General features: G+C 49.2%; 8 protein-coding genes across 8 annotated transcripts; 3 read left to right on the top strand and 5 right to left on the bottom strand.

The window, feature by feature from the left end:
• Window positions 1-32: 32 nt before the first annotated feature.
• On the bottom strand, window positions 33-915 carry BCR38DRAFT_483823 (major facilitator superfamily domain-containing protein; the record flags this gene model as incomplete). Its single annotated transcript, XM_040863673.1, has 3 exons — window positions 33-284; window positions 340-402; window positions 469-915. 3 exons carry the CDS (start codon window positions 913-915, stop codon window positions 33-35), a joined length of 762 nt encoding a protein of 253 aa, XP_040717135.1.
• A 1,255-nt stretch (window positions 916-2,170) lies between these two features.
• BCR38DRAFT_523006 (uncharacterized protein) lies at window positions 2,171-3,366 on the bottom strand (the record flags this gene model as incomplete). The annotated part of the gene is made up of 3 exons (XM_040865249.1): window positions 2,474-3,366; window positions 2,298-2,382; window positions 2,171-2,225 (listed from the first exon to the last, which is right to left on the bottom strand). The coding sequence occupies exons 1-3, from the start codon at window positions 2,865-2,867 to the stop codon at window positions 2,171-2,173; spliced, it is 534 nt and encodes a 177-aa protein (XP_040717134.1). The 5' UTR covers window positions 2,868-3,366.
• A 417-nt stretch (window positions 3,367-3,783) lies between these two features.
• BCR38DRAFT_408137 (uncharacterized protein) lies at window positions 3,784-4,885 on the top strand (the record flags this gene model as incomplete). The annotated part of the gene is made up of 3 exons (XM_040858237.1): window positions 3,784-3,929; window positions 4,057-4,254; window positions 4,405-4,885. The coding sequence occupies 3 exons, from the start codon at window positions 3,784-3,786 to the stop codon at window positions 4,883-4,885; spliced, it is 825 nt and encodes a 274-aa protein (XP_040717133.1).
• A 3,637-nt stretch (window positions 4,886-8,522) lies between these two features.
• Window positions 8,523-10,526, bottom strand: BCR38DRAFT_408136 (uncharacterized protein; the record flags this gene model as incomplete). Its single annotated transcript, XM_040858236.1, has 5 exons — window positions 8,523-8,547; window positions 8,622-9,551; window positions 9,607-9,690; window positions 9,740-9,990; window positions 10,038-10,526. 5 exons carry the CDS (start codon window positions 10,524-10,526, stop codon window positions 8,523-8,525), a joined length of 1,779 nt encoding a protein of 592 aa, XP_040717132.1.
• Window positions 10,527-14,782: 4,256 nt separating this feature from the next.
• BCR38DRAFT_408135 (uncharacterized protein) lies at window positions 14,783-15,214 on the top strand (the record flags this gene model as incomplete). Its single annotated transcript, XM_040858235.1, has 1 exon — window positions 14,783-15,214. One exon carries the CDS (start codon window positions 14,783-14,785, stop codon window positions 15,212-15,214), a length of 432 nt encoding a protein of 143 aa, XP_040717131.1.
• A 473-nt stretch (window positions 15,215-15,687) lies between these two features.
• On the bottom strand, window positions 15,688-16,244 carry BCR38DRAFT_174221 (uncharacterized protein). Its single transcript, XM_040853878.1, has 2 exons — window positions 15,962-16,244; window positions 15,688-15,883 (listed from the first exon to the last, which is right to left on the bottom strand). Exons 1-2 carry the CDS (start codon window positions 16,152-16,154, stop codon window positions 15,837-15,839), a joined length of 240 nt encoding a protein of 79 aa, XP_040717130.1. The 5' UTR covers window positions 16,155-16,244; the 3' UTR covers window positions 15,688-15,836.
• Window positions 16,245-16,257: 13 nt separating this feature from the next.
• Window positions 16,258-17,310, bottom strand: BCR38DRAFT_511952 (thiolase-like protein; the record flags this gene model as incomplete). The annotated part of the gene is made up of 2 exons (XM_040865041.1): window positions 16,258-17,169; window positions 17,251-17,310. 2 exons carry the CDS (start codon window positions 17,308-17,310, stop codon window positions 16,369-16,371), a joined length of 861 nt encoding a protein of 286 aa, XP_040717129.1. The 3' UTR covers window positions 16,258-16,368.
• Window positions 17,311-19,694: 2,384 nt separating this feature from the next.
• Window positions 19,695-20,560, top strand: BCR38DRAFT_483817 (Homeodomain-like protein; the record flags this gene model as incomplete). Its single annotated transcript, XM_040863672.1, has 4 exons — window positions 19,695-19,885; window positions 19,971-19,999; window positions 20,058-20,226; window positions 20,290-20,560. 4 exons carry the CDS (start codon window positions 19,695-19,697, stop codon window positions 20,558-20,560), a joined length of 660 nt encoding a protein of 219 aa, XP_040717128.1.
• Between the last annotated feature and the right edge of the window lie 61 nt (window positions 20,561-20,621).

Here is a 20,621-nt window from a genome sequence, read left to right as displayed (position 1 = left end):
AGACAATAATAGCTTGGTCGCGTACCTGCCAGCTAAGCAGTGTTGGTATTGTGTGCACTTTGTCTCCACGACATACCTTTGCTGTATTCTACAGGCAGCAGACCAAGAACTAAAGAACAGAGAAATCCAAGTGATGTGAACGTCCAAGCGACGCCAATGGCTTGGATCAAGTCCTCTATGTATGCGACTGCCAGGGCAGCGAAGGCGCACCGTACCACACTTGTGGAAGCGTTGGCCGCTGAGGGCTTTCGGTGATTGATATCCACAAGTAATGTGTTAAAAGCCTGAGATGATCGAGTCAGTTTGGTTCTACGTCGAAGTTATGAACGAAGCTCTCACAGTAAAGTTGAGCTGGAGAGCCAGACCCACGATGAACTGCAGCGTCAGTGGGGCGGCAAGATGCTGATCTCAGATTAGTCTTTTATGAAGCGCGTGGCTTTTCGTACATGGGTGTCCTGTGACACATACCTGCCTGTGTTGAAGAGCCCAGCCGTAGCTTACGACACAAAGAGCGATCACAGCCGTGGGTGCCCACATGACATTCAGTCGGGCTTTCTCAATGGGAAAACTATCCAGATCATCTCCTCGCACCTTGTCGGTTGACAGACCACGCTTGGTGCGGGCGATCCTGTATGTCCTGTCCAGCAGCCATCCAGAGAAGAATGTCGAGGACGTCCCACCTAGAGCAAATGGCAAGTAACTGAGCCCGGCTTGCCACTCAGATAAGCCATATATGTCAATGAGAAGTGTCGCCGAGGTAGCAATATTACACGCGTATATAGTATAAACGAGCCCCCAGGCCAGAACCAAGACAGTATTGTCCTTCCGTAAAAGAAGCTTCAGAGAACCCAGTGGATTGCGTACTCTTATGCCATGTCGCGGGCCCTCACTGTCTTCTTTGGACCAATGGCTCATTGAGGTTGAGAACGGAAGGCGCAGATGGGGCGCTGGCTTGATGGAGCCATTGCCCACAATGTTCCTCGAAGTCTCTGGGAGAAACAAGAGAATAGTACCGAGACATGGGCCTGAGACGATGACCAGGACCCAGAATATCCACGCCCAGCCCGCGGCATAGCTGAGGGCACCGCCAAGAATGGGTCCAATAGACGGGCCAATATTTACTCTGAAAAATTGTTAATTTAAATATCCCTATATGTTGTGGGGCTGCGATCTTATACGGGCGAGGCTATTATATACGGTGGTTATCTGTAGCGCGATCGCCTTCGGGGCGACTGCGTGGCATACTATAAGTGAGGAACCGGCAGGGCCAGCTAAGAGCCTGATGGGGATACAGAACGAGTGCCTCCGGGTAGTCTGTGGCGCCCACAAAGCGACGCCGGTTCGCCACCTGGAAGCAGAAGCAGCAATCCCGCCACTAGACCTCTATCTTAGTGCCCGGGCTGCTAAGTTTGAAGAACGGCTATGGCTTAGCGGGAAGAGAAATCTGCTTCGCAGCGCGAGCGCTAAAGCGTCACATATACTCCGGCAGGATAGGCCGGCGAAGAGGAAGCAGGCGTCGCAGCTACTCCGACCGGCAGGGTACACTATGGAGAAGGAGGCCCGGGGCTCCGAGTGGATGAGTGAGGAAAAGGAGGTCCCGGCTGCCCTCCTCGGCCACTGGAGGAAGAGATGGCTCACCGGAGCAGAGCATCACGATCGCCAGCGACGCGCCATCGCTGAGGAACCGGAGGGCCCTTCGATGCAGATACCGAAAGGGGGCAAGTATTTTGGCCTGAACCGACTGGAAGCGTCTACGCTGTGCCAGATGAGGACGGAAAAAATAGGACTAGCAGCTTTCTTATTCAAGACAGGGGCTTTTGGCGTGTACTCGCCGCTATGCCGCTGTGGCGACGCCCCTGAGACGGCAGAGCACGTAATCCTCTTTTGCGGGCTGTTGGAAGGACCGAGGGAACGATTACGGGCCGCCATCGCACCACGGCCACTATACTCTCGCAGAGACCTCGCAACGGCAACAGGAGATCCAGTAGTTAGTGGGACTATTGTAAGGTGGCTGCTAGGGACGGGTCGGACAGCTTCAAGGCCCAGATAGCATCGATCTTCTCAGGGGGACTTTGTTGGTAGGTTGAGAACCAACGTAGTATGGTAGTGAACGCAACGCAGTCGCCAATAGGGCGAACCGACGACGCAGCGTATGTATTTAGTCCAGCCATTAGGGCACGGTTTGACATACGGGAGTACTAGCAGAGGTACCGGGGGCTTCGAGCCTACGGCGTATTTAATAATAATAATAATAATAATAAAAATAAATATCCCTCATTCGATATCGAGAGACGAACGCAAAAGAGATAATGCTGATAAACGTGCCTCGCTCAGCAGGCGGCGCGATGTCACTAATGACGCCGTACTCAATGAGAATGATGACTGCGGCAATTAGCAAGACATCGAGGACGCATGATGCTTAGAAATGAAATCAATGCTTCATCATACTAGATTGTCCCAGGGCTTGCAATACTCTGAATCCAAGTAGCTGTCCGAAAGACTTCGCTAGGCGCAAGACTGATGTTGGCGATGAAGAACAAGCCTAGTGTAAAAATGTACGCTGGCCTTCTTCCCAGAGTATCAACAGCATCCCCAACCAGTGTTGGTGCCACTGTCGCGACGGCCATATACACAGTGACTGTCAGGTTGATGTGGTTGACCGAAACAGAGAAGGACTCAGCCAGTAGCTTCAACGCCGGCAGGAAAATGAAAGGACTCGTGTTAGCACACCATGAGGCGTACGATACCATAACGACAATGAGGCATTTTTCGGTTGTGGTGAAAACGGAGAACCTGGCCTCTTCGGCACATCGTGCAGCTTCGGGTGTCGATGAGGCCTTTTCGGCATCCTCACTGTCTCTAGGCATAATTGGTGAATTGTTCCGCGTTTTATTTCTGCAGCGCCGCCTCGATGCGGTGTATTTGGGAAGAGAACAGAGCAGACGAGCTGGCTAGATGCATGTCGCTCTGCACTCGATCCGCACAGCCTTCAAGCCCCTCTCTGTGCGGGGTTGACCACTGGTGTTTGCTCCTGAAGCAGTTTTGTGGACCATCTCTTATAAACAGAAGGGCTGTAGTTAACTGATAGTGGATGGTGACAAGGTGACAAAGTTTTTGTTTGCGCCGCTTAAAAGTAGATGAGAGAGGTGCAGCAACCTGGTTGAGATTGATGTATTTGGAGAAATTGACCAGCAGTGAACCTTCAGATCCCAATGCTGGCAACTAAACGACCCTTGATGTGAAAGTCTTGATGGGGATGTGTGCAGGTGTGCATTGCAGAGCTGAGCACAGCCTTCAAATACGGATGGGTGCCGGGTTTACCAATTTTTAGGACCAGCAGTGATGGGTGTATTGCGAGGATCTGTTAATGACGTCCATTTAGTGCAAAACCCTTTTATAAAAAGGAAGCAGCTGTTACTGGAAAGAAATGTTGATTGGCAACAATTGAGCTAGACTTCAACTATTGTCCAAGCTGGTATTATATCACAGCATAACGATCCACACCACGAGTGATGGTCAGCCATATGTTTATCTATTACTTAATTTTGAATATGATCTCGTATTTCACCCTGGAGTACATTTAGTACATCCAATACATCTATAACATTAAGCACCACAACTTAAGCACCACAACTTAAGCGGCTGTTTGATATGTGGCGCTGTCTTCTAAGAACCTTATACATACATATATGGCATATTTTCATAAGTAATCTGCCTTTTCAGGTTCCAATGCGCTAATAGAGATAACTTTATGCTTAAAGGGCTCAACAGCACTCTAATCTTATGTCACATGCAAGCCATCTTTACCCAAGAACAATTGGCGGTCTCGACGAATTCGAGAAATCACTTGACGCTGAGAAGGTCGAGCGAGAGCAGACTGAAAAGCGCAAACACCGAAAACATTGCCATCACCGAGACTTATCTATGCTGTGCGACGGCCACCGGCACAGGCACCACAAATCCACGCTCATGAGGGGACGAAGACGGGCATCGACACAAGCGTTCTCGATAATCAGGAGACGACAGGGGAGACCGTAGACAGCACAGGAGGCACAGACATGATAAGAATCTCGGGGAGAATCGTGAGCCAGAAAGACACAGTCATGTCAAGAAATCGGATTCCGAAGATCTCCCAGTTCCCGACAAAGAAGTTTCCGCTGTGGAGTCCAGTACGGAAGATACGAATCTGGTTCGCGACGATTGGACGACAGGCCCATCTGCTTTGGGAGTCGATTGCATACAGAAAGGGGCCAAGTGAGACAAAACGCCGCCTCCAAAGAAGAAGCCAGCCCGAGCCATACATTCTCGCGAGATCAATGCGGCGCAACGACAACAGCTCAACGAGGGAAAGACACTTGATACTCTGGATTTTCAGACGCAGCACGATATTAATTACATTTTTAGGGACACAGGTTCAAACTGGCACATGACCAAGCTGCTGAAAGGGGTATACACAGTAGCAGAGCAGACAGGACGTCCAGTAGAGGATGTGGCAATAGAACGCTTCCGCATTCTGCGCGACTTTGACGATGCAAGTGAGGAGAGGGTAGGAATGCACAGGCACAGAACTTACGGAGAAGGCTACGTGGGTAAGGAGAAGCCTAGTGGGGAACTATTCCAAAAACGCAAGGCGAAGATGGGTGTTCATGAAGAGAAGCGCCAGTGGGAAGAACCAAGAGCTGATCAGGGCACAGTGATACATAATCCTACGACTAGCCAAACAGTCGGGAAGGTGGAACAGACAGCGCTGAACAAAATGCACGCCCAGATGATGAAGGCGAAACTCCTTCGAGCACTCCGGCTATATATTCGACACCTACCTCAAGATAAGAGATACTTAGACTATGATCGAAGCGTTGAAGTACCTCCTAGGAGTACTAGCTAACCAGTACCAAATAAGTCCGGAGGTACTCGAGTGTGACAACGAAATTACCAAGAGTCTCGAACTACAGACCTTTCTCAGGGATAAAAAGCATATCCGTCTCGAGCCTTCGGCACCTACACCCAAGCACAAAATGGAGGCGCCGAAAGCTCAGGGGCGTAATAAAGGAGAAAGCTCCAGCGATAAGAGAAGGTGCAAATTTACCTTCTTTTCTATAGGTTCAAATCTACAAGGCTGCTGTGTACCTACACAAAAGAACCCCTAAGTATCCTTATCCTAGCAGACCCCGTACGAATCATTCTACACTTACTTAGCGTATAGGGACGGTATAGTTGTTAACGATCGAAAGCCACGCCAAACTCATCTTCGGGCCTATGAATGTAAGGCGTATGCTATGTCTACAGCAGAAGAAACAGTTCAAAAAGCTCAACCCGAAGGCATGGATAAGCTACCTGGTTTAGTATAACTCGACTAACATCTACAAGGTGTGGAATCCATTTACCAACAAGGTTATCGCCGTCATGGATGTTGTCTTTAACGAGGACGGCTTCTTCTCTAGAGATACTAAGGATCTGAAGGCCGATCTACTGCATACCACTGAAGATAATGTAGCCGCCCTCTTACGAGAAGTTCAAGTCCATGAACCAGACAACTATTCTACAAGCGCCTCGACGCAGTAGTAAGATGAAGAGCTCAGCGGAATAATACAGTAGCACTCAGGGGTAGAAGAGAGGACTCACGGAGGCGAACTATCAGGCGGGAAATCGGCACATAATGAGCCGGACTCTGCATATACTGGAGATCTTGATCACCCCTATTCGACTGCACAATTCGAGCCTACTTGATACGTGACCCCATGGGGGGTTGCCCTATAGCTAGAGATAAGATAGATAAGAGCTATAAAAGAGCTCTGGCAGGCCAGAATAGCTGACCTGGCCATCCTTTCCCAATACAACAATTCACACCCCATATGCACTCGCATCACTACTCCACCCCCTGTAGCAGCGCTGTTGGATGCTACTACTAGAGAGCTTACGGAAAGTGGGGAAAGTGCTGAGCATTATGCTCGCTGCTGGAGGGAGTTCGCTAAGGTTACCCGCACTCCTCTAGTTCCGGGCGGAGAAAACCTCTGGGTCATCCGTCGCCGCCAAAGTAATTAGTAGGCCGCGTTCAACGCTGGCAAAATATCTACTCCTATTGGTACGATCGATGGTAAGCGGACAAGCAAGCCGGAGTTCAACAAGCTAGTGAATAGACCACTCAGCTACCTTAATAGGAACGAGTTCAAGAAATTATCCATTCCCGGCTCTAGTATACCAAAAGGTACAAGCCATATCCATCGAAGAGACCTCTCGCTTCTACCAAAGAAGAATAAGGATCTCGAGGTCCATCCTCTAGGCCACGGCTTCTGGATGCGGAGAAGGCTCACCTACAGAGTCATGTAGAAATACAGTCCTCGGTTGAGACTGATAACAGATGCCCAAGAGCCACCAGATACTGAACTGCCTCTGGGTTTATGTATACAAGTTCGACAAGCTTGGATTGTTTCTGAAGTTCAAGGCCCGTCTCGTCGTACGAGGCGATCAACAGGCCAAGTCGGTGTACGAAAACACGGATACATCCACTCTGGTCGGCAGGCCTTTTAGAACTCTTGTAGCTATTGCTGCAAGGTTCGACCTTGAATTTATGCAATACGATGCAGTCGATACATTCGTTAACGCTAAGTTAGCCCACTATGTCTTCATGTGAATGTCCCAAGGCTACAGGAAGCGAGGGACGATTCTTCATTTCAAGAGAGCTCTGTATGTCCTACGAGAGTCCCCTCTACTTTGGCAGAAGGACTTTACGTCTACAATTACTAGGCTTGGCTTCTCAACTATAATGCACGAGCCCTGCTGCTACAGCAGACAAGGGTATTCATCTTCTTCTATGTCGATGATATCGTGTTGGCGTACAGGAAAGAGAACCAAGGCCTCGTGAACAGAGTAATAGAGAAACTGAAGTCTGTCTATACGCTGACTGGAGGAAATGACCTCCAGTGGTTCCCAGGCATTGAAGTCATCAGCGATCGCAAGCAGAAACGGATCTGGCTGTCCCAATCTGACTATGTCGATAAGGTGGCCAGCCTTCTTCAAAATAATGACGATCCATATCCAGATAAGCCGATGAAGAAGATGGAGCCTCTCCCCTTCGATGGCCGTGCTACTATGAGAAGTATCAACCAGTACCAGAAATTCATAGGCTCTGTCCTATACGCAGCGATCATCTCTCGAGTCGACGTGAAGTCGATGCAGTCATAGTCACCGGAAACGATTCCCACCTCGGTATCGGCAAATGACTCTACGAACAGTCGGCGAAGAACCCAAACGCCACTTGGGATTAGCTGTGCCCGACCTCCCTAACTTATTTCTGCTGACGGGTCCCAAATCCCCCTGCACCAAAACGCCTCCTCAGGACGAAGTGCAGGTCGAATTCGTTGCAGGTCTCATCACATATGGGGACTCAAGCTAGGAGCTTGCGTTGTTATAGAAGCAACACCAGAAGCTGAGGCGTAATGGATAGAGATAAGTAGAAGACTGGTTGAGGAAACTCTATTTTCCAAGGTAGGAGGGCGAGTGTTCGGAAAGAATGTTTCCGAGAAGAAGCAGAAAGCCCTATTTGTCTTTGGTAGACTGAAGAAATACCATGAAATGTAGGTTGAGGTCGTTTCCAAGGGCTATGGTGGGTTTGAGGTCAAGAATGTGGCAGATTCGGAGTTATGCGGGCGGGGGGGTAATGTTGTGCATACATGCTTGGCGATCGTGTCAGCACGACTTGTGTTCGATGGGTTGGGATGGCCTTAGCTTCTACAGAGGTGAAATAAGGGCCCGCCGACCCCAATAACGATGGACACCCGAGCTAGTTCAACATCCAGAGCGCATCAATGACAGCATGCCCAGGGTGTTGCAGCAATGTAGACCTGTTAGAGTTTGGAATTCTAGCAAGAGGCTCAACGTCCTCAGCAACCTCTGCCCCACTACAGTAATTACGCCTAAGCAGCGCCTTTTTACGGAGCCGAGCTTTGTGGCGGCAGGCACACTCCGTCATCTGTTTGTCCCTTACGTTTACACGTTCTGATGAAAATTATTCGTCCCGCGCCCATAAGCAGCCCGATCCACACGATACCGTCTCCCCGGGATCCCGTGGCTGACGGTCGTGGTTAGCAGGCCCTAACGAACCTGGAAACAAGGGAAAACTTATCTGCTCGGTAGCCGTGGCACCGACTTTAGGTTGGACCCTGTGGATCTTGATTCAGCAGTCACATCCAAGCTTCGCTCTCAGCTGAGGGTGACATTTCGTCAGCGGGACTCTTGGCGCAACGACGAGCTTACTTCTGCAAGCTAAGCAGGTCCTTATACGCGATGAGCCGAATCCAGAGACGAAAGCTAAGGCCAAGTTTGGATGACGAAGAGTCTGGGGTCGGATCTGTCCAGGTTAAAGAAGTTCCCTAGAATAGCATGGAATCATGTTTTGATTCGAACAATTGTGTAATTACTATTTAGGCATTGTGCAGATGTAAAAATTCCAAAGTCAGAACCTCGCAGCGTCACAAATAGGAAAAGAAGTCATCTCGGAGTAAAGATTGTATCAAAGTGGTATCCTAAAAGCACATCCATGAGGGACGTCTGATATACATATAGATGGACATAACAAATGGAAATTGGTATCTCTGAGAAATCAAAAAAGCGAGCGAACATACTTCAACAACCGGCCCAAAACTGGCAGCTTGGGACACTGCGTGCCATAGGTGTCCTCGGAGTTGTGCGAATCCATCGACTGACGTCGCTCCTTCACAAACTTAGGCCATGTGTTTGTTAAAACCAGATACTTGATGCTAGTTTCCGCATTGTCAAACACCGTCCCATCAAACCCTTCAGGGATATCGCCCCAGTACTGGACTCTTTTGGAAATAGCCCGAAGCTCAGTGGTGCTGACGTTTAATTCGTCTGTTGCTGGCCCGTGAATGGCGTTCTTTGAGGGTTGTGACGCCAAGCGTAGCGGGTCGGCCTTCATGGGCCACTTAAAGCCCTCAAACGGCGTGATCATGTCAGGATCAACAAGCGGCTTGTCTCCATAGAGGATCCTCGCGGCCCGCTCGAACATGGTTACGAGATTCTTCAACTCTGTAGACGAGATGTTGATGGGAAATTCGGCGTCGCGGGGGCTGATGAAGTCACTGTAGATGCGCAAGGCGCCGGTGAATTGCTCGCTGAGCTGATCGCTTGTGGGTTTGGGTACAAGTGAGCCCTTCCACTCGGCGACGGTGGTTAGGAAGGCGATGTTCTCCCCTGAAAAATCCTTGAAGGCCGAGAAATGGCGCAAAGTATTCGGGTTGTTCGTTAGGACGTGCTCGAGGGCACCCATGGTGAGGAGACTCTCGCTGCAGCAGCTGGTGGCGGAGTGTCTTGATCCCTTCTCCATGATGCTCATGGAGTTCCATGAAATCAATGACTTGGCCATCTTGCTGGATCGTGATCCGGCTGTTGAGCTATCGCCGTTGCCGTTATTTCTGTATTCCCAGGCTGCTATTGCTTCAAGTGTTTCTTGACGCAATGTTTGGTGTCTTAGGACTTGCCAGCAGGGAATGAAGATGGTGAATATTTCTAGCAGCATGATGGACAGACAGAGCCTGCAGATGGTTGTTAAATGCATAGAAAAGTCTGAGATGGTTTAGTAACGCTTACCACTGAGGCGGGATCCAGTATGCATTGACTGGAGCCATCTCTGGTACGTACAATGCGATCAGCCACATTGGTGTTGCATGAAGGCTACTGATGTTAGCACCATGTCAACGAAAGAGAATTAAAAGGTACTGACTTGGAAAGGCAGCATGCAATAGTTTGAAATCGCCAACCGATGGTGTCATGAATTTTGCGGGACTTCCATAGAATGACGGGGGCAATTATCCACGCCCACACGAATTGCCAGAAGACGGACGGCCACCACTCCCATCCCTTTCCCCTGGCGAGTTTAATTTCGAGTGGAGATCCATTGACCTCTGTACCCGGAACTCCAAACCATGGATGATATTTTCGTGAAATAAGCCACATAATAACGGTGAGAAGAAGCTGTGGATATTAGACGGAAATGACTACGTGTTGTAAAGAGCTCTTACCTGGAGGACCATTCCCGTGCCAACAAACACCAGCATCCTCTTAGTATGGCCCATGCAGCGCAGCCGGCTAAGGATAGTCTTCTTCGAGGACGCAGTCGCTTTTTCACGAGCATTCGTGACGGCAAACTTCTTCTGGGCGCTGGAAACGTCAAGAAATCGGCTGTTGGCAGCATGAAAAAGCGCAATACCGAAGGGCAGCCATAGGCCCATGACCCAGAACTCGGCGCCGTCGGGGACGAATGGACCGATGATATAACCAATCTGGACTGATATCCAGTATATATGCAGTAGAACGACTGCGGCGAATGATAACGGCAACCCTCGCATTCGCAAAAGTGGCATGCGGCGATTTTGGAAGAGGAAGCCCATACCAGACAGTATGAAAACAGTCCAGACGCTCGCCCATGTGATCCAGAAGATGCCGACCGCATCGAGTTGGGCTTGAGGTTGAGGCGGGGCCGTAGTTGCTACTGTTGCTGATTTGGCCATCTTGATAGATTTCCTCGGTGTGTTTCTTCATGGGATTGACCAATAAACACTCCAAATAGCCCGCTGACCGCTTTGAAGGAGAGACGAGAAGGAAGCTTGGGATTGTATTGTTGACAGGCAAGCACAAGGTCCCATCTGGACAAGTTGCTTAAGGGGGTTATATCAACTTTTGCAGCGAGGTGCAAGAGACGTATCTTGCAAGAAAGTCCGAGATTTTATGCTTTCTCTGTTAAATTTCCGTCGTTGGTGGTGAACATGACTAGCGAGCGCTAGGGATAGGGCGTCGCGCATCGTTGTGTCGATCAGTCGCCGCGTTTTGCACATTGATCCTGCTTCAGAATATGGCCAACGTGGGGCTCCATCAGCTTACAGACCTATGTAAAGTACCATTGGCCTCGAGTAATATATGCTCTCAAGATCACTTGTTTTTCTTGCATGCTGGAGGGAATACGTGATTCTTCTTGAGCTAGACTGCTTCGCGATCAGAAAAGTTCTGGATGACAAAAGCAACAAGATCAGAAGGAGAGCTATGAGGCAAGGGCAAGCTAATCGTTCGATGGGTTCGTCTTGCTTTCTTTTGCAGTCACCTTGCAGCGAAAGTTGCTTCTCTGACCTGTTGGCTGTTCAATCATGTGTCGTACCGGACAAGTCGTTGCCGGGTGGCTCATTTTCCGTCTTGGGTAACCAAGGCACTTGACATGCCTTAAGCAGCTGTTAGGTACGTGTTAACACTGCCAATACCGCCATGGCGTGTCCCTGCATAGGAAAAAGACAATTCAGGATGCTCAGTTAGCAAGTCTGAAGCCACATAATGCTAGTGGCTCGACTCGGCCCTTCTGCGATTATGGCTTAAGGCTAATAGCTATCTGTGCTGGTGGCCACAACAAATGTGCTCGAGTAGTTCGGTGACCTCAGATGAGGCCAAAATGGCTTCTTTGGCGGGAAAGCTAGACGATAGGTCAAGATTCGAATAAAAGGTTATCACTGGATTTATGAAGAAGGCCACAATATTCCAGCGGTCAGCGAAGCTGAACTTAATGACGACGATCTCATCGCCGAACAAGGAGTTCCTCGACTAGGAGATAGGCTTTTTGGCGTCAACCGTTTTGGGTTCTTGATCGAAAATTTCCCTACCCAGTAACCTGTAACCTTTCCACATATATACGGAATGGTCTGCAAGATCTCAGCCCCCTAGCCATGTGTTCGGTGCCCAGTTTTCTTGGTCGCTTGGCAGCTGTCGTCCAATGTCTCCCTTCTGCCAAGCAATATTGACATATCACGAAATTTGACGATGGCGCGCTCACAATTCTTTTGCATGGTCGCGGAGTATGCTTAGACCATGCGGCAACTCCCAAGCGAGCACTGGTTGTTGAATCGAATGAGTTGGATAAGTCCTGTATGATTCGATTCTCATTGTCAAGCCATTTGAGCATAGACATCAAGACCTGGATTCGTCTAGAGAAAACTACGTACGGAAGCGCGTTGAATCGCATTCAGACGGTATGAAATCACTTGCACTCGTGGCCAATCTGTGACGTGCAATCTTCAATGAAGGCAAAGTACAGTGCTTCTCATTGACATGTAGTCTTATTTTGTGGTCGATCTTGCTAGCAGCAGGGTGACTGCGTGGTTACTATCAATCAGAGTATCGACAGACAAGGTTACAGCGCTAAATAAAAGGCAAGGGAGCCGGCTTGCGCGCTGCCCTTTCAACATGGCGGCGTGGTAGACGAAAACAACTATTGCCGATATTCAAGGCACATCATTCTGGAGTGTATTGTCCAAAATATTTTATGATACAGCATCGGAATGCATGCTGTTGTACACTGGATATTTGATACGCGCTTGTAGCCTGCCTTGGAGAAAGCTAATAGTCTATTTAATACGTTCTATACTGGGCCGAATTTTCTGCATCCCTGCGTATCATTGTGCCACGCCAGATCTCTGCCGACAAATCTCCAACGCAGCAGGGCCATACTCTTTGGACTCCGATACTACGTCCTCACGCAAATCTCCGGTGTACACGTTGGGCATGGGCCAAAACACTAGAGTTACCCCTTAACCACCTCTTTCTGGCTACCAAAAAAACTGTAAGTGACAGCTTTGATTTCCAACTTAACTAAGCTTACAACAGGGCCCGGATCATCTTCTATTTTGGCGCTTATACACAGAGTACATACTGTGATCGTTTTCATGCAAACAAGATAAAATTTCCACGCCTGCAGAACGGCAGAATTGATAGTGTTCAAGTCTCAATTGATTCTAGTCGTACTGCGAAGGAGCCATTTATGCCTTCACATAATTTCTCAGGGACCTATAACGTGAATGTACACCGAGCTGGCCATGACACCGAGCTGGCCACTTTCATGCGCCAACGCGACCGGCCAACTTCATCTTTGATTTTCCCAACAACCAATTATGGCAAAGTCATACAACGAAGCAGACTTAATGTTAGCCCTTCAAGCTCTCAAAAATGACCAAAAACTTAGTCTCCGACAAGCGGCAAAAACGTACCAAGTCCCCCGAAGCACCCTCCAAACGCGTAAAAACGGCGGCTCGCCCCCGTACGGGCCGAGTGCGCTGAGCTTCGAGAGGCAAATAAGATGCTAAGCCGGCGCTGGAGGACTAAAAAATGCAATTACGGGAAGGAGAATCACTTATTTTCCAAGAAGGACAGGACCTACGGGACTCTAGGGAGTTGGCGACGCAGATACAGCAAGAAGAGCGCCGAAATGGTGGTCGCGCAAAGCGTGTTGAAACGCGCCCGAGGCGCTGTGGTATTTGCAACGGGACTGGGCATAATGCGCGAACTTGTAAGATAGCATTGCCATCTTCTGGACAGGAAGATTCAGAGTAGTTTCAATTGATTTACGGCGTTGTGGTTTTACTATCATAAAATTTCTATGCGAGGTTATGTAAGGGTGGCCAGCTCGGTGTCATGGCCAGCTCGGTGTACATTCACGTTAACTTGACTTTAAGGTTTACTGTAGTAAGATCAGCAATAAAGAAGAGCCGGATCCTGACGCAAGGCAGTAGATCAATTCAAGTGGCTCTTATTGCCACCTATGTACTAGCTAAATACATGGGGAGATGCCAGATCGATATCGACGGGCCATTCTGAGATTAGATTAGTGCTTGGCACTATTTCTCGACATTTGGAAAGCCATTTCTAGCCGAATTCATATCGGGATTGGTGCTTGCCACTAAAATAGGAAAAGGTCCAGGCGCTGAATCTGGTTTAGTGACTGGCTGGGAGGAAGCCGATTTCGTTACCAACTTACTGCATATCCCTGTAGCAGACGAAGATCAGATCATCACCTGTACACCTTCTACAGTAGGCTCTAGCGTATCTCTCTATTGCCTTCATGTGAGGCAATAAATCCGTAACCTCTAAAGCATATCCTTTCCATACTAAAAAGAAAGGCGGGATAATCTAGCTGTGTACCCTATGTAATCTATATTCGCTTGCATGTATGTATGTATGTATTGGTTTATGCTGTGAGGGAGCGTTGGCCCCCACACATCCCAATGGGGATATACGGCGTGCACAACTATCTATGTAAATATGAACAAAGACAAAGGAAATAAGAAAGCGATATATGTGGTGTGTTTCAAGTCCTAGAGCGTAGCATGAGAGTCAACCCATCCCCGTCAGCCCTTACCCGTCAGACTCGTCTCCGGCAGCTTGAAAATAGTTAGAGGCTTCCCTTTCGGAGTCGCTTCGTGTAAATAAATGCCCGTGTATCTAGTTTAGTAGTTGGGGCAGATTTTGCTGAAGAAGCCTGTAGCCTCTACAACCTCACTAAAGACTTCGGAATCGGTAAGCAGCTCTCGCCAGTAGGCCAGACCTTGGCTCTTTGACGTATCGTGTTCGGGCCAGCGGTGGATAAGAGCCTATGTTCGCTTGCAGCATCCAAAAGTCGGCTAAAACTGCAAGCTGACTGGGCAATTCCAAATTAAATAGAGAAAGAGACTCACTTACGAAGCCTGTTTCGTCCTCTTCGCAGCATCTAATTCTGGTTCCTGGTCGCCACTCTTCTTTGTTCTTTTTTTTAAAAAATTTTTGAATCTCCTTCTCGTGTAACACTTATGGATGGGACATGGGAAGAATTACGAGATTGGAAGAGTATGCTGCCTGTTGTCTGCGTCACTCTCAAGGTTCCGCGAAAGAAATTCTCAGTATTTACCGACATGAATCGGAGCAAACTGGGCACACCCAATGTCCACTGTCTCCTCCAATATTCTTGTTCTCCGGAATGAATACCTGGCAGAATCTCTTCCCTGCCTATCAGCTCGCATTTGGAGCCCTATCCCCCAGCGGTAAGCCCAACGATGATGCCTTTGAGATTTCTGTGTCAGAAGATGATCTCAGCTGGCAAGGAACTTCAGCGCTTATTGTAGCATTATATGTGCCCGCATTCTTCCTGCTCTTGGAGCCTCGGAGAGGTACAGTAACATTCGGGATCCTTAGTTCACCTGCGACTACCATGGCCTTTGTTTCGAAGCTGGGGATGACTGTGAATGTGTACGAGACCACTCTCAACAACTCCACCAACGTCTACATCACCCGCCACGTCCCCAATCAAACGGGGTTTCCAGCTGCTCCCGGCTTTGCGCAAACAGAGCGGATAATACCTGAGATTATCAACCCAGGTGCTGATTCTTCATTGATAGCCGGAGTCGACTAGACGTCACATCCGACGACTATAAATCAGAAAATACCACAAATACATCAGGTATGCGGAGCATTGTCTCTATAGTCCTATGCAGCCGTGATAATTGGTCAAACTAGCGGTTAATCTGTTCGATTTGCAGTAGTTTAGCTACAAGCTAATTCTTCTTAGTGTATGTTCTACATCGCCTACGTTGCCGCCGAGAACACGGAGCTCGGCTTCCGGTCCATGATAGACCCGTACCGCCCGGACTACTAAGTTGGGCCTGAGTGGATTTTGCAGGGCTCTCATAGGCCGTAGAGGTGTTTCTTCGTTAGTCTTTTTTTCAATGGTATCACATGGAGCGGGGGTGGACTTCATCAAGTTGGACACTGGGCGAACACGAGGCAGGCATGGACAGAAAAAACAAGTCCTAGTAGGTAACACATGGACAGATACTGGGTAGTGAACATGACGTAGAATTAGATTGATGATTTCGCTTATCTGCGGGTAACTCCTCTGCCTCTCATTTTGCTTACAGCGATCACCGGATACTTGTTGCAGTTATTGTCATGAAAGGCGCGATCGTCTTTGAAGCCAAGCAAAGTTCTGTTGTTACGTGGAGCGATACCCTAAGGCGCGACAGGCTACTTGACTATTAGTAGATTGGACCATTACCCCAGTGACCATCCACTACGACCGAGCCTATTTATATGTTTCTGTGTTAGCGAATCTGTATCTAGGGTCTTCAAGATGAAAGTCGCCTGCAAGGTGCAAACATACCGAACTTGGGGTGCACAAGCCATCCTGGGGCAGTTAAGTCCCGGGAATTGGGTGTTACCCAGTCCATTAACCGATCCCAATTGACGCATTCATGTGGAGATGTGAGATTGCCTATTGGGCGTAGTCGGTAGTCGGCCCATATCATAGTAAGAACAGTGGTGTCACCCTGGCACATGACAGCCTCCTTCAGCATGTGGAGGCAGTGCGCTGCAGGATACGAGTGTCAGTTGATCATGGACCCCGTAGACTTCGCTCTGAATAGCTTCAGGGATTCATTTGGCTGCGTTGGGCGCAGACGGGAGCCCAACGTAAAGGCAGTAGTCGTGGGGTTGGAAACGTACTTGTGTGGTCCTTCCATGACGCTGCCGCCTCGGCCGTCAAATTGTCTAGCCCGTAGTATTCTGGGTTCAGAGCGTGGGATCACCGACGGGCGTGCCGGTGCCGTGGGCTTCGACGTAAGTGACGTCCTCGGCAGCGATTCCAGCCGTACTCAGGAGCTTGCGATACAGTACCGTCTGCGATGGGCTGTAAGGAACAGTGATTGGCACTTTGTTGCTGCTTTGTCTGACCGAAGTGGCGAGAATTGTACCTAGAACGGTATCGCCATCGGCGACGGCTTGCGAGAGTCGTTTCAAGACAACGAGACCCACGCCTTCTCCACGGCAGTACCCATCTGCACTAGCATCAAACGATTTGCTGGCACCAGTGGGACTGAGGAAGGAGGCAGCGGCCAGATTTTGGTAGAAGAATGGACTCGTGAAGACCGAAACACCACCGGCAATGGCGCTCTTGCAGTCGCCATGCAGGATCGCCTCACAGGCAGCATCGATAGCAACTGCCGAAGATGAACAGGCCGTGTCTAAGGCGACCGAGGGTCCAGATAGTCCAAAAAAGTGGCTGACTCTGCCCGGGACGAAGGCTCTCAAGGTCCCTAATGCCGAGAAAGCATTTGACGAATGACTGGCCACGTTATCGTTGTAGTCGGACGCGCACACTCCGATGAAGCATCCAACGTCGAGGTCTGGCTCACGAGGGCCAAAGAAGCCAGAAGACTCCAAAGCTTGATAGGAAACCTCGAACAAAAGCCGTTGTTGAGGGTCCATCGACGCCGCCTCACGACCGGATTTCTTGAAGAACCGGTTGTCAAAGCTTTCGAGGTCGTCGAGATAGTTGCCATGATACACAGTCTTTTCCGTATTGCGCGGGTGCTTGTGGATCGGAAATCGCCCGCTTGGGGGCTCGCTCAGCACTGATTCTCCGGCGTCTCAGAGGCGCCAGTATTCTTCAACCGAGTCAGCCCCGGGGAATTTGCATCCCACGCCGACAACGGCGATGGCGTTGGGTGCCATGTCCTCCAAGAGAACATCTGCCTCGAATGCAGACATTGTGGTCAGAGTCAAGATTCCTCCTTGTTAAAAGGGGGTTTCGTCCAAAAAAGCACAAGTTAAGAATGTTGAGTGAAACAGAAAAGGAATTCAGGTCAGCAATGGCGCACACGATGTCCATAGTATTTGAATGTCAAGCAAATTCCTATCAAAAAGGACCCTATCTGGGTTTCTCACTCTCATTTGAGACCGACTATCAATGTCGATGTTCACAGCGGGTCGTCTATACATCGGTACTTCGGTACGACAAGGTTATGTTCGATAAGATATAGACTGGCTAGACCAGTTGCGGTCTAGTACTGAGTCGTCATCGACTCTATGCCCGGATGACCCGGCTGTTAAATGGTACTCGGGTCCCCGAAACTGTTTGCTGGAGGATCTAGTCTCGGGCTGTGCCGTCGCTCTGTCCCGCCTAGACGCTTACGCGAAGTTTGTCGTCTTCGACAGGGTTCGCCACGTGACTCGGCTTACATATCTCTCCAAGCTGAGGGGGTGTGTCAGACCTTATAACTGTCAGATAGGGCACCTGGTTCCTAGGTTCAGAAATGATATGGCACTGGAGAAGACTATTGTCACTTAAAGTTCAGAAGGCGAAAGGAACCTCTTTTCTCAAAAGTAACACCAAAGTTACTGTCCACTTAGGGGTCAGATACCTGAATAATGTACCTCCGATATGTTCTAAAGAATCTATAAAAGACAGAGCAACGGGAGTTCGAGAGGACAGAGAACGATACACCTCATTCATATACAATCTTACGCACTTCTGACTACTCGATTGGACACACGTGATATTCGACAATAACTACCAAAAATACCTCATTCTACAGCGAGTGGGTCCCTCGTCTTTTGACGGTCAATTTGGTCCAACAACAGTCAGGGGTTAGGAATTTCAGGTAAGGGTTAGAAATAAGTGGGTCTGCTTATTTCAGAGGTTGGAATTTTCTGCCCCGTTGTCAGGGTACGGCTAGGCCGAAGGCAATAGTACAGAGTGATGGGGAGTAACGGGCGTCCCTCCTACGTAGCACCGGGTGGTCACTGGCGGTCTCAGGTAGGGGTGCCCACGGTGATGCATTGATCTCTGCTCCTTCCCTATCCTACTTCGAGATGGTCCTTATATAGATAGCTAGGCCGCCGCTTGGACCCGGCATAACAGCAGGGTCGGCGATGCCAAGGATCTTGACCTCGTCATCCCAAAGCTTCACATAGATTGTAATCATGACTCGGGAGTCTTTTGTCCGAAACACCCCTCCGGCGGCCCGCCGGTGTCCTGCGTTCAGTGTCCTGACACCCACTGGTGCCTATGGCATTCTGTTCTCTGACACCCGTACGTGCACCGCATATACAACCACATCTATTAGTACGGCTTAGACTCGTATAAAAATGATACGAAAAGGTAGGGGCACCCACTGGTTAGGTGAATCCCATTCAATTAGATACTATAACGTTGCGCACTGCTGCATTATAGCATCCTCCCCCCTAGGTGCACGCAGCAGTATATCTCTAAGAAGAATTATAACATATAATTTAGAAAACGCTAAATTAAGCTTAGTTAGCCATAGAAGCTATATAATAGTTTCGAAATTAATTTAGCGTAAGCGGTAAGCCCGTACTGACAACATCAATACGCTGCAATCACGGTGACGCGATAACTCAGTGCCTTCAGACTGAAACAATCGCTCTGTCAGACCCCTGTATTCTGGCAATCGTGCAGAGCCGAGTCCATTCCACATAGATCTGGGGAGAGCTGGTCAAAGTGAGTCCAGCAGGGTCCGGATCAGTGAACCAAGAGCGTGCCTGTCCGCATCTAATCTTGGTCAGCTTTGCGCAGGCCCGTCCATTCTAGATAATGCGGCTCCTCATGAGCTCTTGCCGATAGACCCAATCAGGACAAAAGAAAAGAAAAGTTAATTACAGTATGACTGCAGGATGAACACGCTAATGTGTGCACCACACGTAAGCCGCTGTTCGGCATGCAATATTATGTACAATCAGATCCTTCGCGAGTCCTGCATACAGCTAGAGCTCTTCTGGGTGCATGCGAGTTGGCCGCTTGCAAACCTGCAATTGGAATATAGACATGTCATCTCAGCGTAATCTAAGCGAGGTACTCTTAAGGCTTTATCGTGGCGTATATTCATCAAGAACGTCTGCGGTGAACAAGTCAAGCACGAAATACTTGTTCGACTATTCAGTGAACGAAGTAGGCAATGTCTACTCCGCGAGAACGGCGATGGTGGACTGTTCAGGAAGATGAGATTTTGAAGGATAGGGGGCAGATTCAATGTAATTTCCCTTCCATTCATGGAGTCGGAGTGCGTCTTCCGATTTGCAGTTTGATTCTAACGACTATGTCACGTGAAACAGTGCGCGAGCACGGGAGTGTCCAAAACTGGAATGATATTGCCCTACTACTACCCGGGCGAACGAACAAGGACTGCCGCAAGCGATGGTCCAAGGTCCAGATGGACATCAGAAAGGGAGCGTGGACACCAGAGGAAGATGCGCGGCTGCAGCAAGCAGTGCAGCAACTGGGCTTCAAGTAGGTTGCTTCTCTTCTCCCGTCGTATGGCTTTCTTCAAAGTGCTGATTCTTACCTTTTACCTTTTGCAGATGGTGTGAAGTAGCTACCTAGTTCAGAGTCGTAATGCAGACCGTAAGCTTTTCATGTAGGATCTACCAGTCCGCTTCAACTGACATTTGACCGGCGGCAGAATGCGCAAAACGATGGCAACACGTATTGGGACCCGACTTCAAGCACTCTCCGTGGACCCCTGAAGAAGACAGAAGATTGCGGGAAGCCATAGGAAGGTACGGGAAAAACTGGAAGCAGATCGGCCTTACAGATCTGCCGGACCGTTCCACTCACGATATTCGCAACCGGTGAGTCGAGAAATAATCTCCTCTACCATTGCCACTTGACGATCTGGCTAATTCTAGTTATAGAAGCCTTGTCCTTGGTCGCCGGAGCCGGAATAGTCTCTCTAAACGATCTATTACAACCCAGCATCCGACACGGTCTTTTAATGAAAGCAGCTCAATGACTTACGGAATGACTTACGGAATTGACCAGAACAAAGGTGACGAAGATGCATGCGATGAAGGTCCTGAGTGTGATTACACTGACTCAGCCGGCCTGCATCAAGCTCAGGAGCCGTCCAGGATAGCAGCCACACAGCAGGAATCAACTCTCGACCCAGAGCTCAGATTTGACTAGGCATGGCTCGAGAAACAAGGTCCCACGTGGATGACACGGCCCGTTGTATCGCATAAAAGCA

This window comes from Pseudomassariella vexata, assembly GCF_002105095.1.
Source record: "Pseudomassariella vexata strain CBS 129021 chromosome Unknown BCR38scaffold_5, whole genome shotgun sequence".
Lineage (NCBI taxonomy): Eukaryota > Fungi > Ascomycota > Sordariomycetes > Amphisphaeriales > Pseudomassariaceae > Pseudomassariella > Pseudomassariella vexata.
Note: the sequence above shows the minus strand (reverse complement) of the source record. Positions and strands in the feature narration are given on the sequence as shown.